This window comes from Anomalospiza imberbis, chromosome 7, assembly GCF_031753505.1.
Source record: "Anomalospiza imberbis isolate Cuckoo-Finch-1a 21T00152 chromosome 7, ASM3175350v1, whole genome shotgun sequence".
NCBI classification, from domain to species: Eukaryota; Metazoa; Chordata; class Aves; order Passeriformes; family Viduidae; genus Anomalospiza; species Anomalospiza imberbis.
The window spans coordinates 8073824-8090860 of NC_089687.1; the positions used below are offsets into that span (position 1 = coordinate 8073824).

Below are 17037 nucleotides of genomic sequence, written 5' to 3' on the forward strand. Positions count from 1 at the left end.
AAGGAGAATAACAGGAGTGTGGAAGATGAAAGTTTCTGGGGAAAATAGAAGCACAACAAACTGAAACATCAGGAGGGGTAAAACTAAAGGAAAAAACCCAAACCAGACAAATAAATAAACTGCTCAACAGTGAGCATTTCTTTAAATCAGTTTTAACTATGATATATTATTTCACTTAAAACCACCCAACTGAAGCTATGGAAAAAGAATACTGTAAAGTATATATGTTACAAAAATATTTTTACAACTCTGGGCTAGACTGTATTACAGATTACTGCATCTGTTTGCTCTATATCATGTTTTTGAAAGATTATGAATAAGGCACTGATTTAAATGTCATAGTAATTAAAATCCACAAAACCAGTAAGCCCAACATTTTATAGTATGTGAAAGATGAAGAGAGTCACCAGTACATCAGTAGCTCAGAACCAGGGTTTTAAGAAAACAGGGGAAATAAAAAGAGCTGCTACTAGGGGTCCTTGCTGAGGATGCAGAGCCTAAACCAAGCCTAAAATTTCTCTTAAACACCATCATAACAGGTATTTCTGTTAACAGGAAAACACACATAACATTGCAAAATTAGAAAAAGAAAGAAATATTGACTTTGGAAATCAAACATGAGAATATATTGTTCACAAGAATTCTATGTTCCATTTTAATCATCCATATGGAAAGGTGGAAAAAGCCAATTCTTCTTTTCAATGCAAAACTATATTTTAGCAATTCTTGAAGGGTGAATGACAGAAAGTAACTGGAAAGCTGAAGGACAAAAACCTGTTCAAATTCAGTTTTTTTGCCTGGATTTGGCTTTTAGTGTTGCAATCTATGGTGGCAGTGAGACCACTGAGGTCATCACATCATGCATCACTGTCAGGAGAAGAATTAAAACTCTTATCACAGGAGGTATTTCAAAGAAACCTAGAAATACAGTGTTTCACATGGCTAGACCTGATTTTACAGTCAGTGGGGGATTTGGTTGAGTGAGGAATGAAAGATCAGGTATAAGGATCATTTATGTCTGAAAAAGTGAAATCATGTCAAATGAAGCAATATAGGAAAGATAGCTGACAGGTGTCTGAATTAAGCAGGGAAGACAGTGCACAAATGTTAAAAAACCCCACACTTATTTTGTCCCAGAATTATGCAATAGTGTGGTCTGTAACCAATACAAGGATTACAGCAATTTCTCCAGTCCAAGGGTTCTCTGGTTGCATAGAGCTGATGTTTTTCGTAGGGATTTCAACTCTTGATGGGGCTGGGAAGAGGGAAACAAGGAAACTCCCTTCCCTTTTAACTTGTGTTCTGCCTTTGGAAAGGGATTAGGGTGTGCATGGAGTGCACAGTGTTGGACTGCCCCAGTCCCTAGCTAGCTGATACTGAGCAGTGATGCAGAGGGAAACCAGCCCTGTTTCAGCATTCCTGGACTGTGCCTAATTAGGGAGCTCTATTTCTCCCAATTTCAGAGCTTATTTGTCCAAAATTCCATTTCTTAGAGATCAAGCACAGCAAACCCATAGGGCTATAGTCACATGGGGCAGGCAGCATTTAGGTCTGTCTTCCTTAATGAAGGCTAAATAACTCCTGACAACGCAAGAAGCTTGAGAATATGTGGATATGCAGACCCACGGAACAACCATCCTCCAGATTTTTAATAACAAGACCTGAGGGTTTTTAATTCCCAGTGTATTTCCAATGTGGTATTTCCCCAACACTTCCTTTTAAACTGAAAAATGTGTTCTCCTGAGAAGAGAATAAACCCTTGGGGTCGGAGTCCTCACAAGCTTCTTTTTAATGAATAAATATATCTAAGCCCTGGAGAGATTGGTGGAATAGATGATCTCCCAGAAGTTTGTGTGGCATACATCTCATCTACAGCAGAGACTGAAACTTACTCTTTAAGCCCTTCACCAGCTGGTCTAATCTCCTCAGCCATGGGGTCAGGCAGCTGTTGGTTGATGAAAACCCTTAGACATGTTTGAAGAGGGGAAAAAACAGAATTCTGTCTTTTGTTTTAGTGACTCACAGATCGTGAGTTTATTTGCAGGAGGAATGAGTCAGGTGATTGTTTTAATTTTCTGTTTTTAATGTATAAGGGCTTCTTCTGTGCATATAAGTAGGAGATTCTGAATTAATTGCCAAAAATGTGCTTGTCTTTACCAAAAAAAAAGACCCTTCAAAACCAGAATTTTAGGGAAATTGTAATCACTTTAATCACTTAAATCTCTCTGCCGTTCTACTAGAATTAAACATCTATTTTTAAGGCTTGATTGTAAATCAGGCTTAAATAAAAGGGCTAATAATGTTTTTATGATAACTTAAAGAAATCAGTTTTGCTATCAGCTTTGGCAGTGAGCAACTGATTTCTGCTGGTCTAATTTTGAGTTTCTTATTTCTGAGGTAAAACAAAAAGTATGACACAGCTTTATACTCCTTTAACCAAGAATTATGCCATTGTGCTAACAAAAAGAAAACTACTTTGCCCAAACCCCAGTTACCATACAGTTTTTCGCATTGAATGTGCATCTTGTGTCCGGAGGCAAATAAAATTTTGCAGGTGAGTGCAAGCTGAGTAAACAAGGTCAGTGGGATTCAAAAGATTTTAATTCCCAAATCCACAACACTCTGTAAGTGAATATGCAAGTAGTTCTTGCTGGTATTGCCTGCAACTGCTAATAGCTTGCAGCTGAGCTGCTCAGGTGTTTGCAGGAAGAGCCTTATTACCTTTGGGGTGGCACAATCAGGGACTGCAGATTATTAAATGTGTGAGCTGCTAGGAGCTCCACTCCCTGGGAATGAATTTGGAAAGTTGCCTGGGTTATGGGAGTGCTCAATGCTGAGGTATTGGGGCAATAATTAATAAACTGCTAGAAAGAAGATAAATTTCACATCTGAAAATATTTTCAGTGGAATGCCAGGAGAGGGGAATGTTACTCATAGATTAACATAGTCTCTGCTTAAAGATGATTAACTCATAAAAACAAATTTGGGCACAGTAGAAATCTGTTCTGGATGCTTTGTAGATACAGAAGGATGGTTTAAGTGTGTTGCCTTCTTTCTTTTTTCCCTTCTTTCTCAAGACTGCAGATTTATCTTCTGACTTTTGATTCTGTTATGCTGCTGAATCAAACAGTTTATCTTCAAAAATATTTTTCCCTTTAATTCTTTTGAATAGCTTGATTGTAACTATATTACCTAGGAACCTGAGTTTAATCTGTATATCAAAATATAGCATTTTTTCAGTTTACTGGAAACTTTTTTTCCCAGGTATATAGTTTGTGATGTAATAGTTTGTGACTTCCTGCTCGTGTACCTTTAAACCCCTGTTGAATGCATTAGTTTAGAGGTGGGATTAAGCTAAGCAGAACAAGATGCTTAAGGAATTAAATAGTGGCTAGATCTTGTTCTACATAGCTGGTTTTTATTTGTTTTCATTTTATGGCTTTATCATTCTGTTTTTTTTTTTTTTTTTTTTTGCTCTCCTGCTTTTTTCTATTCTTATCTGCATTTTTCATTTCTTCGTTTTCCTTTCATTCTGCAAATAGATGTCTTGAGATTAATTTAAAATTATTTCCTTCAGTGCCCTTTAAAGCACATTCTTGTCTTTCTCATGCACTAGATTCATTAAATTATTTCTGATATCAACATTACCCCTTGATGAAATTACAATCTTGAATTCAATTGGGTGTCATGTAGACTTGAGTGGATGTAAAGCATTATTAGTTTTATAATGCTACCTTATGCGTCACTTTTCTCTCTGCTAAGAATTTTCTTTATTTTGAGATAGACTTTTGCTTTGGTTCAAATTGTTTTGCGAAATGTTTGTGTATGTGGTATTAAAAGAAAAGCAATAGAGACATAGTGCACACCTATTCTTTTTCTTGCATATTATCTTTAAGACTAACCTAGTGATGAATCTCCCTTTGAATCATTCCAACCAAAGTCTTTTCCTTCATCCTCTGGAAATGAATTGGTTGTAGTTGTTCTCCTTCAACTTAGGGCTTGTAGTGATAATAAAAAAACTCATCAGCCTCTTATTGGTATTTAGTGATCTTCTGTTACCATTGTACTGATACCAGCTAATTGGACTAAGAATTATTTAATGAGTCCTCCTTTTATGAAAATTACATTGGTTTTCTAAACCAATTCAGTCTTATGAATGGGAAGTTCTTAAATGAGCTGTAGGAAAAATTGGGAAAGGGGATTTTATTACTTTCCTATTGCTAAAGCACTTTTACTGTTACTTCATTGCAGGGAACCTTCAAAGCATCAAGGTACTCTGTTTCACCAGACCTAAGATTTGTTCTTCTTGCATATGATGTTAAACAGGTAAGCCAGCCCTTCCTTATCAAAGAGCCTCTATATCAGAACTCCAAAAGCCTTGTTGTTTTGTATGTTTTGTTTGTAATTCCACATGTTATGACTTGTGTATTTGATTTCTCTTCCCAAAACCTACTGATTCAATGATGGGGGAGTTTGTATTTAGATGTGTGTGGAGGTGTTGCCTGGTTCTCAGGAAGGTAAATTGCCATGGCTCCTCTGAAATGCTGGTTTTGGCAGTAGAGGTTTTCTACCCCTTAAACTGCTCTGTTACTGCCTGTTTATGTGCAATCCTATATTTTAATATTCCTTCTGTTTTAAATAGCTGCACTGGTAATTTATGGACTATACCAAACAAAAGTTCTAGGCTGATTCATGTAATGGAATTTTTATTGTTGGCTTCAAGAGTCTGAAGTGTGATAGTCTGGAAGCCTGTGAAATGCAGTGTATTCTTTGTTTCTTATGGTATTTAGAGGTTCTGGAGACTATTACATTGTCAAAAGGAGTTTTGATCAATAATACTGTGTAGCACTTTCTAAAATAAATCTTGTAACCCAGAAAGAAAAAAAAAGCTTTATTCACTTCCTCTGTGTATATTGGTGCTTGTATAAAAAGTGCTACTAAAATATGAACTGCTCTTCATGAAAGAATAGTTCTGGGTTGATGAGCTCAGTGGTTACTTGAATAAGTTTTGGGTTGTTTTGTTTGTTCTAACAATGTTGATACAAAGTGATTTGTTAACTTGGTATTACATCCAAATAGGGTTTTCATCTACCAGTTCTGCTGGGTTCCAGATTAAACTTTCCTTACAATATGCATATTTCAATAGGAAAGAGCTGCTGTTGTTCAATTCACTGTTTTTTTTTTTTTTTGGTGAAGGGTTCCAGTTTTATTCCTATCTCAAAAATACATGCTCCTTGCTACTTCCCTTCTTGATTGCTTCTTATTTTGTGAAAGAGTTTAATTATCCCTCATACTGACTTAAATTCCTCGTTTGTTCTGTTGAATTTTTAATTTAAAATGGCTTTTTCCTCTTTGTTTGAGATTTTCTTGGCAGTAACATATATAGCTGATAAAGATAAGGAAAACGTGTAAGTATCTGTCACACTTTATTACATCAAAATGTGTTACCACCAGGGATTAATTCCTTCCCCATGATAAAAATGGTCCAGTGGCATGCAGAGAGCTCTCAGTGAATGCTGATTCTATCAGTTTGCAGTAGAACCCTTTGTCTGTATTTCAGTCTTGATTTTGTTGCAAAAAGAAACATTTCCATCCTTTCACAGTGAAGTTACATAGAGGAAAGAGGTTTGCAGCATTTATATTTTCCATCTAGAGGTTTTCTTTGCTCAACTGTGTTGACAAGAAGTAATCAAAATGAGAAATGAGCAGGGCTTGGCCAGCAGTTTGTGGTGCCTTTGGATGAGGCTTGTGTCACTTAGACTGCTCCAGCTGAGCTCGTGGCTTTCAAACCAGAAACATACTGTGAGTGTTGTCTTCTACAGGCGGTGGTCCTAAAACTCCTAACAGCTAGATGTTGTCACTCTGATGTAAAAAATACCTTAGCTCCTGAATGTGTTGCTTAAGGTGGAAGGAAGAAGCACCAAAAATTGTGTAAGACAGTTTTTTCAGACGTTGCAAAAAATGTTATTGTGAATAACTGGGGAAAGTCTTTTATTTCTTCCTCCAAATTTTCTGACTTTTGGGATATTTGTTAGACTGGTAAGGCACTTTTGTTTCCTCCAAATCTGTTGGAGAAAAGGCATGCAAAGCCTGTATATTTGTTCTTAACTAATACTTCTGAATTACATCAAGGGTTAAGTTAGTGTTCATAATTCTTGTGGTTTAGAAAGTTTTTTTCTCAGTCAGAGCCAGACTTACTGCATCTGGATGAGAGGAAATCTGCCTGTCTACCTTAAATTTTCCCCCAGCTGCTAAGTATAACTTATTAAATTTATCGACTATAAAATTAAAATCAATACTAAGCAGCATGACTTAATTGGAGAGTTTCCAATTAGTTTCAGTTAAACCAGGCCAGATTCTTTCTTCATGCCTCTTGTGAATGTAACTTTATAAGAAATTGAGGATTTCCTTATTGTCAAAGTTACAGCACACGTTTGAGTCTAATAATACCCAGTTCAAGGAACCAAAAGTAACTTACAATAAGTATTTAGTAGATCTCTCCATCTGCTATATATTGCCACAGATCTCTGGACCTTATCAGCTACGTTTGTCCCTTATTTTTACTTCTTTGTTAAGGTTTAGGTATATAATTGTCCTGCAATGTATTTGATGGGATTTCTGCTTTTGAAGGCTGTGAAGACTTTGGATTTTTAAAATTATAATGGTTGTTTGCATACATCAATCTGTGTTCTTCATAACATACAGTAATACAGCTGGAACAGATTTATTAATCAACAGTTTTATAAATAAGCTAGTGTGTTTCAGCTTAGCAGATTGGAGGGAAATAGAGACAAATACTTGAAGACATTTTGTCATGAAATTGTAATTAGAAACAAGGTTATTATGATGTTTGGATTAAAAATAAATGTTGAATTAAATAGTCAAATATTTATTTTACTGTTGTCAGCATTTTCTTTAATCTATTTTACGCTTGGAATGGCAAACTTTAATTAAATTTAGAGTTGTTTCAGCACAATTAAGAATATCTTCTATGCATAACGAAACATAAATCTGCATGAAAATAAGCCATCTTTGAATACAAAAGTAATAATTGGATCATTTAAATTACACTTAATACAAGGATGAAAACCATTTCATGTGGCATAGCAGCTTGTTTGGTAGAGCTCTATGAAAATATTATGGAAGAAAGCTCTTTTGCTAAGGAATTGGAGGTGTTGTCCATTGATTTCTGGATGTCAGGCACCCTCCATCTCCTTCCCAGGGGGTCACAGAACACAAGCCCTGGGGCTGTCTGGTGTTTCCTCTTGGAACACAAGGCCATGGTGCTTGTAGAGGTCCTTTCTGTGTGTTCCTTGCTGAAGTACTCCATCATTCTCCACACTCCTGGATTGCTTTTCACCAATTCTCCAAGGTTTCTGACTTTCCAAAGCTTCCATGGCTCAGCTGCAGTGTACCTGGTCTTTGTCTGTAGCTCACCATAATTTGGTCAGTGTCACTGAAAAAGTCTCAGTGTGCAAGGCAGCAGATCAGAAATAGAAACTAATTTGGGGGATGAGCTCAGACATCCTTGCTGGATGTCAGGCCATCCTCATTCTTCTGGGACAGTGGGAAGACAGCACCAGGGAAACTATTGTACCTATTGTATGCAGGGAGGGGACAGTTTTGCAAGGCTGTATCTTTTTGATTTTCCTTTGAAGATTGTCAAGGTGTGAGCAAAGAATGTGACACTCTGGGTGACAACATATCTAAGCCAGTTGAGATTTCAAGAGGAAAGATTATTTCACTATTGCTTTCAATAAGGACTGTGTTAAAATGGTATTTTAAACTTTTCTCACTCTTCTGGTGGTATAATTCACAACTACCAAAATCTGACTTATAGTTTTGATAAGGAAATGGAAATCAGACACTCTGTTCTTGTATTAATGGTAAAGAACGGGGCAGTGAATTCGCAGAAGAGTGAGAATTAAGGTCCTAAGAAATTCTTTTACCATTAGGAAACTTTGGTGTTAACTTGGTATCACATCCTTCAGCAGACTGTTGCAACTTGTCCCTGGACTCCACATGAAATGAAAATAAGCTTTATTCCACATATTAGTGAGTTTTTGCTCAGACATTACGGGCATATTCTCCCAGTGCTCTGGCTAGAGAATAATTTGCCAGAGAAGAGCAAATGAAGAAGTAGATGAGATCATTTCCTCTTGTTCCTCATATGATGAAATCCTTGTGATTATTTTTTTCTCTCCCTACAAACAAGCTCTTCTTTCCTTTTCCCTGCTTTCAAAGCCCTTTTAAATGCCAAGCTTCAGGAATTTTTCCTACTTTATTCTCTTTTCTATTAATAAGGCATCATCTTCTGTTTTCAGTACAAGATAATTATGTGTGAATTTTTTTAGCTCTTGGTTGAGAAATGTGTTTAAAACAGATTAAAGTTCAGCTCTAGTTTAGAAGCATATCCATCTAAATACTGCCTAAAAAAGGAAACCTTTTCCTGAATTAGGACTTCAAACTGTAATCTTTTCTAGCTAGAGAATTTTAATAAAACAATATGTTTAGCTTAAAAGAAATAGATTTTAACACTTCTTATGGTAAGATCAGGATGAAGACTAACCCAATACTCTTAAGAAAGGAAGGAGAAAAATAATTTTAAATCTAAATGTCACTCATCCAGTAGAAATAGTTCAAAAGTGTGTCTGAATATTTTCAGTTTAATGTATTAAAGACAAGATTCCAACATAGCATTTGAAGCACAGAACCTCCAAGTTACTTTCTGCTGTGTGCTGATGCCTGTCATCCCTTTGCTGCTATAATATCTATTTTTAGAGGATAATGACAGGGAGTACTGACCATGGTCTACAGCAAATGAAGGACAAACAAGTGACATTCTCATCAAGCTTTTAGAGGTTGCCTCTGATACTGACTTACTCAAGTGCACTGAAAGGATCTTCAGGATTTCGTCTGCAAATTAGGAGAATCCATGAGGGGAAGAACTCATTAAAGTCTTAAATTATGATTATGTGTTCTGCATTAGATGATTATCTTTCTTCCAAGCAGGTGGAAACTAAATGCTCAGTTGTAAGTAAACCTCTGGGTCAGTGGAATTTATTTGTGGATTTTTGTTCTGAAAATTTAAGAGGTAAAGAAACTACCTGGCACTATGTCTTATTTTTAATCAAAACACTGGTTTTAACACGGGCAGGTGTTTTCAAGATAGTTTAGCCAGTGCTTGTGGAAGTCTGGCTATGAGGAGCATTATCTGTAGTACCAGCCAAGGGCTGGAAACACACATAACGAAGATGAAATGAAATCTGTCACCTAGCACATGGAAACAGCATTTTCTCAACAAGATTATTTCATACAAAGCAATAACAAAAGACTTTTTAAACCAGCAGTGATCTGGCCAACAATATTTTATGAAGCACTCTCTATGAAGTAAAGATCTGATATAAAATTCATGCTATCACCTTTTTCCTCCAAAAATGCATGTTTCTTTAGATAAACCTGTTTTTCATGTGTATTTCTGCAGATCCTCAGGGTCATCTTTCATCTCTCATTTGTTCATTTTGAGATGAGTCCAGAAGCAAATCATGCATGTGCACAGCCCTGAATTTACAAGATCGTAAATAAAAGTCTGATCCTGACATGACTTTCCCATTCATCTTTATCTCTTGTCAAGAACACCAAAGATCAATTTTTATCAGCTTTAGGGCAGCAAGAAAAAAAAAATAGGAAGGGATTTTTAAGAGAAATCTACCCCCAAAGTCTAAGCTTATTTCTGGCAAATAGTTTTTTGTGATATATTGTATTTCTCTCTTAGGTATGACAAAACTGGGTGCTTAAAAGATCAGATATTGAGCAATTTTTGGAAGTAGGCTGCTCAAATTTTTGCCTTTTCAAGGCTGTTGTTTTACTTTGAGTTGAAGTTTTAGATGCACAGAGTCTGGTAATGTAACAGGGCTGTAGGTTGTCTTGGCATAGTGCTCTTCTTTTCATATATTTGACTTTATAGAGCTCCAGAAATAAGCAAGGCATTTTAAATATGAAAAGACAAGGTCTTTGCCTGAGAAGATGATGTGCTTTGTAGTAAAATCTGACAAAATGAATTTTATGACACCACCTACTATCATGAATTATCCCTTAGGAGTGGGTATTCATGTGAATACAGTGTCCCACTTCTATCCAGGATTTTATCTAAATTATGTGGCAAAATGTAATAGCCACCAGCACCCATAAATGGATGACGGGGAAAACAGAGTCTGTTTTATGGTGAGAATCATGGACATTGATGTTTTGTATTTCTCTGAAAAACAGTCTTCACCTTTCATTCCTGTTGAGTTGTGGTCCTTTAAGTGTTTGCGTTCAATCCATCAGACAGGTCACTGCCTCTCCACTTACTAGAAGTAGCAGAGTTGTACATGGAGGATCTGCATATATCTGCAATACTGAGTAAAAATTATTGGTGTATTTGTGCTGGGATGTTGGGGATGCTCTCTGCCAGGGTGTTACTGTGGTGCCCTACAGGACAGGGCTGGAACTGTCACAATTTCTTCCTCTAAAAATAAAAACATGAACTAAAAAGATGGGAAACTGGAGTACTGTTTGGATGCTTCCAGGGTTTCTTTGCCTCTAATAAGGTAACTATCTCTTGTAACATACCAATCCTTATGCATGCACTTCCTGTTTTTCATAAGGGATGTCTTGATTCATATATGCAAGTTCAGCCTAGTGTAGCAGTTAAAAAAAATAGATCATTTTTCCTAATAAACCACATGAGGCAAGGTGTTGCTGCTTTTCAAGTAACTTACTGAGTTTTTCTGTTCCGTTTCTACTTACAGCATTGCTGCTCAGCCTCAGGTTTTAGAAGTAAGCAAAATAAATAATTCTAAATGAGGTAGAAGATGGCTTTTTTCCATTGTTCAGAGTTGCCAGAGTTGAAAAATCAGAATTCATGTTTCAGGTTCTTTTTCAAAGCCAGTATTGAAAAAGAAGATTGTACTTTGCTGTTGTTCAGTAAAAATGAAGGCATTTAACTTTTCAAAGAAAATGTTTATTGACAGAAGAAGTACTTATTTTCAATAGTATTGTCATTCCTATCAAGTATGAATACTGTTATTTCAGGAGGAGCTAGGTGGTGTCCAGCTGAGTTTCTGAGATCTAGCAGCTTAGAAACTCAGTCTTAACACAACTCTGATTTTCAGAGTGGTTGTATTCCTACATCCCATAATAATCCATGGGGACTGGAATCCCACTGTGCTAATGCTATAGAAACAGGCAATATTGCACTATTTAAGTCAGCAGTTCCCCTAATCTATGGACAATTTCTTCTATAAAGCAGAAGTTCTGCCTTCTGCTGTGAAACTGGCAACAATCATATCCTCCCTGTTCCTCTCTTGTGCGTGGATAATGTGCAGAAATGACCCAGAAATGTCCATTGTAGGTGAAGAGTTTGTCTGTCCCAGCCCACTGACAGAAAAACCCAGTGTTTAAAATGTGTTGGGGTTTTCTCTGTTGTTATGTTTTTAATTCCATATTTCTCTTCTATGTGCTGGGTGTGCAGCTGAAAGCCAGTTATACACTGGTAATGTATTGTTTGGGGGTTTTTAGAAGATGGGGTAGAAATGATTTTTTTTTAATCAAAATATGTGATAACAAGTCTTTCTCAACAGTGCTGAATGGAAAAAAAAAACAAAAAAAAAACCAAGAGGCTGTTTTAATAGAAGGAAGACAAACAAGGGCAGCCTGAATAAAGAACAGGGGAAGGACTGCTGGGAGTCCTAATTGGGGACTGTGTTAGTAGCTGTTAAAGGCTGGAAAAGCTGAACAGAGCTTTAATTTGGATTGAGATCTGCCAGAGTTCACCACAAACTAGACTCAACTGGTGCACCCACTTGTTTTTACCAATTCTGTATTCTGTGTTCCTAAAAAATAATTCCCTTCGTCTCTACCAAAAGAATATGGACTAAAAGAATATTTTCTACATATTTCAGTTTTGACAGGTTTTACCCTGAGCATGAATCATTGCTACTTCAACTGCTACTCATATTGATTTCTCAAATACAAGAGCTGGCTCACATCAAATACTGTGAATAAATGACTTCTGAGGAGTAAAATCACTTAATGAGTCTGACTGTCCCATTATGTTAAAGCATTTTACTGAAAATGCTATGTATGTTTTTTCTGACGTAAATATCCTCATGTTCTGTGGTGACTAATTTCAGGTCTAGACACACTCTTTTCATATGGACTGCAAATAAACAAGATGGAATTACCTAAAGAATAGTCCTCTAAGCAAATGCCTGCAGTCCAGTTCATGTGTTCAATACACTTAAAAATTCCTTTTTAAACAATGGGCTTTTTTGCTTTTATTTAATTTTCCATAATAGCGTCTCTCTGAAATTCAATAAAAATGTATCTTACTGAGAAATGTGATATGCATTATAGCTTTCTCATTAAGCTTTTAAATAAGATACCATTAGTATTGATGAATGTAATCCCAAATGGTCACTAATCTTAAAATTGTCATTGATCACACATTCAGAATTTTAGTCTTGCTGCCAAAATAGTACATATTGTCAGTGGTCATGAATTTTATACCAATAGCAATTAACATCTTTCTTTGGCTGCAGTGTTATGAATTAGATTTACAAACTAGGGATGACTTAGTGAGTTTCTGGTTGTTGTTTTTTTTTTCCTTAACAACGTTTGATAAAGAATCTTTTCAGATATATTGACATATGAAATACAATGCTTAAGCACAGTCCAGAAACCCAGAGTTGTCTTCTTTTAAAATATTTTGATTTTGACTTTTAATGGCAATTAAGAGGCAGAGTCATTCCACAATATTCACTGATGAGTTAAAGTCACCCCAACAGTAGAGTGTTGCATCCTGGGTTTGCCGCAGTAGAGTTTGTTTTTACTAGTATCTTTAGAAAAACTGAACCAAATGTCTTTGTAAAGGAGTCATGGTGGTTTTCACATGTTAAATGTGTCATAGAATCATGTTTTGGATAGAAAGAGACCCTGGAGATCCTCTCACTCCAACCCCTGTCATGGCAAGGGACACCTTCCAGTAGCTCAGGTCCTCAGGCCCCATCCAACCTGGCCTTGAACACTTCCAGGCACAGAGCAAGGATGATCTATAAGAATATATTTAAATATACATATATATGCTTATATTTAAGTAAATATCAACTGAACATTTGTTTAAAATATCCTAGAATTCAAATAACAATCCAAAGTAGAAGCATATACGAAGCTAAAAGGGAAATACTTCTTCAGTCTTGTCTGTGCTCTCATACATCTTTTGACTGAACTCTGTCAGTGATGCTGACTTGAAACCAAAACTCCCAAATGTAATCTGCAGTTCTTATTTCAGTTGTTAAATACAATCAAGCCTAATTAGACTTTGCCCAGAGAAGCTGTGCACTTTCAGGGTTGGATCAAGCCCTGGGCCCCCTGGTCTGGATTCAGTGCTGATCCTGCTCTGTTGAGGGAGTTGAGCTGATGGCTTCCTGAGATCCTTTCACTGTGCCCGAGTTTGTGAGCCAGCACCATCACACCAGGAGCGATCCCCCTTGAGATAAAGATTGTCAACTTTAAAAAAAAACCCAGACAAGCAAACGTTAAATTTTGGAACAGCTTCCAAGAAGGAAAAAAATATGTCAAGTATGTACCCAAATGTTCAGTTCTATAACATTTCAAATAATATGTAAATATTCCTTAAACCATTGTCAATAATTTTGTTTATAATTTTATTAAGATTAGATTTGTAATTTCCAGGCGTTTCCATGTCTTTATGTATATTGCAAATCTCATCCTTTGCTGTTCTAGACACATGAACAGAGACAGTTCTCACTGTATCAATCATGTTTGGTTGGAAGAAATCCTGAAATATTTCTCTGCTGCAAAAATTAGGAAAATCAGAAAAAGGGAAAACCTAAGCTTTGACTGAAGGTTCATAATCACTTTTTGTTATGATTAAGTATCAAACAGGCTGGCCAAATCTAGAAACCAATTATTCTAAAGTGTGAGAGGAGAAAAAACTAAATATGCTTTTCAATTATTCTGCATAATTCTGTCTCTATCAGCAGTGCACAATGAATAATAATTAAATTTTACTTAAAATAAGTTGGGGGAAAAATGTAACTCAAAAAGTCATAGCGTGATCTTATGAATTGAAGCTTATTTTTAATTCTGAACAGCAGGTTCCTGGTCAGAAGAATGAAATACACAATCTGAACGTGTAAATATGACATACTTAGCAAATGTTTTTAGTCTTGAACAAGAGAAATTTTGTATTGTGCTTTAACTCAAACTTTGTCAGCAGGGGTGAAGTGTTAGCCTTTTTTGTTTTCATGTTTTTCATAAGCAGAAAAAACCCAAGTGTGTTGACGTCTTAAAATCCTGGCATTATTCTGGAAAAAATTAGTCACTTAAAGACAAGTTCAAGTATCAGTACCTGTAACGAAGATATCCAAAACATGAGCAAACTTGTTTGAAAAATGTCCTGATGGAGAATGTCTGCTCTTCCCAAATGTCAAGATCCTTCCAAAAAGGATTGAGAATCTACAAGGTGCCATGGGCACTCCAGAGCTGCTTGTCACACTTCAGAGAACCAGTGCAAGCACATCATATTTTAATTTTCTTCCACAATCTTACACTTTCACTGCACAGGAAATATCATTAATTTTGTATTCAAGTAGCCATCATTATCTAGCAGGCTCTTCAAGTGCTTATCACTTCTGAACTTGATGAAAATGCAAATAAAGTTGATGGAACCTTTTCCATTGTCTTTAAAATGGACTTTTGGATTAGCCCTTGTCTACCTATCACACAAATGTAATAAAGTCATCTCCATAGTGTGACAGCATCAGCCATGTGGACAATGAATGAGGCACTGGATTTTCAGCAGGATCTTGTAGAGGATTATCAATGTTTGCAGCAGCTCATCTGTGCTGTGAGTTGGCCTTTGGGTCTGTAGCTTGTTTATAACTTTGTGAAGATCAAGTCAACTTGTTTCTCATGGTGTTCCCTCTCTTTAGGGACAAATGTGACAGAGACTTCTGGCAGCTTGCTAATGTCATTGGTATTTTCTGTAGCAGTTTGAGTGCAGTTCACTTTGCCCTGATGCACTGTCAGCTCACAGTGGTTCTAATTGCCAGCTTCAGGGTCGTTATCTTAAAGATATTTTAAAACTGTTTCCTTCCAGTGGAAAGCTTCCTGAATGTGACCTTCATCTGCTTTTTGTGGATGCTGAGACAAGAGCTGATTCAAGTTCTTGTTGCTGTCAACTTTGTCTGCCCATGGTTTCTCTTCTGGCCCTTCTTGTGCTGTTTGATCTGACACGTGTGACTGTGCTGTGTTTAACAGGTTTAGGAGGCTGCAGAGGGGAGTGTGAGCCAGTTTTGTTCCTCTGCTCCTCCTCCCTCTTGGGGAGCTGGGCTTGGAGTGGTATCACTCCTACTTGCCTCAGCTCTTCTCTCCTTGGGGTTTATGTTCCAGGAGTAGCAGGTGAACCTGGCCTTTGATTCCTTCTGTGATCTCCAGCAGCTGTGCAGGCTGGGCTCTCAGAGCAGAGGAAATCAGTAACTCATGCTCAGTGCAAAGCACATCTGAACCTCAGTTTGTCCTGTGATAATCCCTTGTCTCTCCACTGTCCCTTGGGGATGGCTGGGTCTGAAACTGAGATCTAACAAAGTCTGCTCAACAGCTTGAACTCCCATTTATGCTCTGATGGAGGACTTATGAATTTGTATAGTTTATTCCTGAAAAATATCACCTTTTTCTAAACTTGTCTTGGAAGAGAGGTAGGAGGAAGTCTGTACCTATGATTAGATTAGCCTGGGAGAGGTTTGCCTGTGGAAAACCTGTTCTTCTTTATCGCCCTGTCAATTAGTAGCAATAGCTGTTGTACCCCTTGATGATTTATTTATTTGCATCTGCAATGGACTTCTTTCTCTAGCCTTTACTCTTTACTCTACTCTTGTAGACCTTGTGCTGTAAAGGTGCATCAGGCTATTCCACAGAATATCCTGAGTTGGAAGGGACCGCTGAGCATCACAAGAGTCCAATTCTAGTTTCCCTTAACTCTTTGCATTTCAGTCCTTGGGAAGATACAGAAAATGAAGCTGGCAGAAGTAACTTTGTGTCTCTCTAGCACATGATGCCAGTGCTACTTTATTTTAGTCTCCTGTGTCTTCTTGAGTCAGCAACACTAACAGCAGTGGAAGTTTTAGTACAGCAGCATAATGAAGATTTTAAAGGGCATGGTGTTAAATGTGCTTTGAGCTCATCAAAATGTCCTTCAGGTTCAGGGCAGATCATTGGTATTAATGTAACCTTTTTTGGAGGCTTCTTTCAGAGAGTGGACTGCATAAATAATTTAATTTACTGTATAGGTCTCAACCCTTTGCTGTGAGGTTTATATTTGTCATTTCTGTGGATGCTGCTCAAAGGTGAAGAGTCCTTTTTTGGAAAATGTTGTGTTTTCTTAACCTGGAATTCTACCACAGAGGCTCAGGTTGCCATAATGGTTGAAGAACTTACCTGAAATAATGTAAATAAACTGTAGGTAGATCTAAATTAGCATATTGAAGTGGTACTTGTTTTAATGGGGAGTACATGGCTATTTTCCATTTAATTTTTCTGTAATCAAATCTTGTACCTTGAAATTAAGCAAGGCTTTTGTATAAATGTTACAGACCTTAGATCTCTTATTTTTGAGATAATGGTTCTTTTTTTCCATGTGTCTCAGTTTTTTCTCTGTCACCAGTATGTATATTACTATAAATATATAATATATATGTATAAAAATTTTATTAAAATATTTAATACCATAAAAGGCTCAGTTGGAGGATTCAAAAAATGCTGGGCTATTTTGAAGTGTATTATTAGGCTTAATTCTTCATTTTGCTAAAAGATTAGGAGCGTTTGGAGTGGGTGGTTGATAAGACTTCCACACAGGAAACTTAAAAACAATTAAGCTAATATATATATACACATGAAATAAAAATGCAGCAATTTAATTTGAAGTTTGGTTTCCAACACCTTGAGGCTGTAAAAATCAGTCCTCCCCAGAAA

General features: G+C 36.7%; 1 protein-coding gene and 1 long non-coding RNA gene across 8 annotated transcripts in view; both read left to right on the plus strand.

Moving 5' to 3' along the window:
• DPP10 (dipeptidyl peptidase like 10) overlaps positions 1–17037 on the plus strand; it is a 444603-nt gene that overhangs the window by 323950 nt on the left and 103616 nt on the right. For 6 of the 7 annotated variants that reach the window (XM_068195261.1, XM_068195263.1, XM_068195259.1 and 3 more), the window contains 2 exons: positions 823–903; positions 4252–4326. In XM_068195261.1, the coding sequence (XP_068051362.1) occupies positions 823–903; positions 4252–4326 (156 nt within the window). The remainder of the gene's footprint in view (positions 1–822; positions 904–4251; positions 4327–17037) is intronic. The other variant, XM_068195262.1, reaches the window with a different exon arrangement.
• On the plus strand, positions 10916–12071 carry LOC137476863 (uncharacterized). The gene is made up of 2 exons (XR_011000673.1): positions 10916–10968; positions 11946–12071. It is a non-coding gene; the product is annotated as an uncharacterized lncRNA (long non-coding RNA).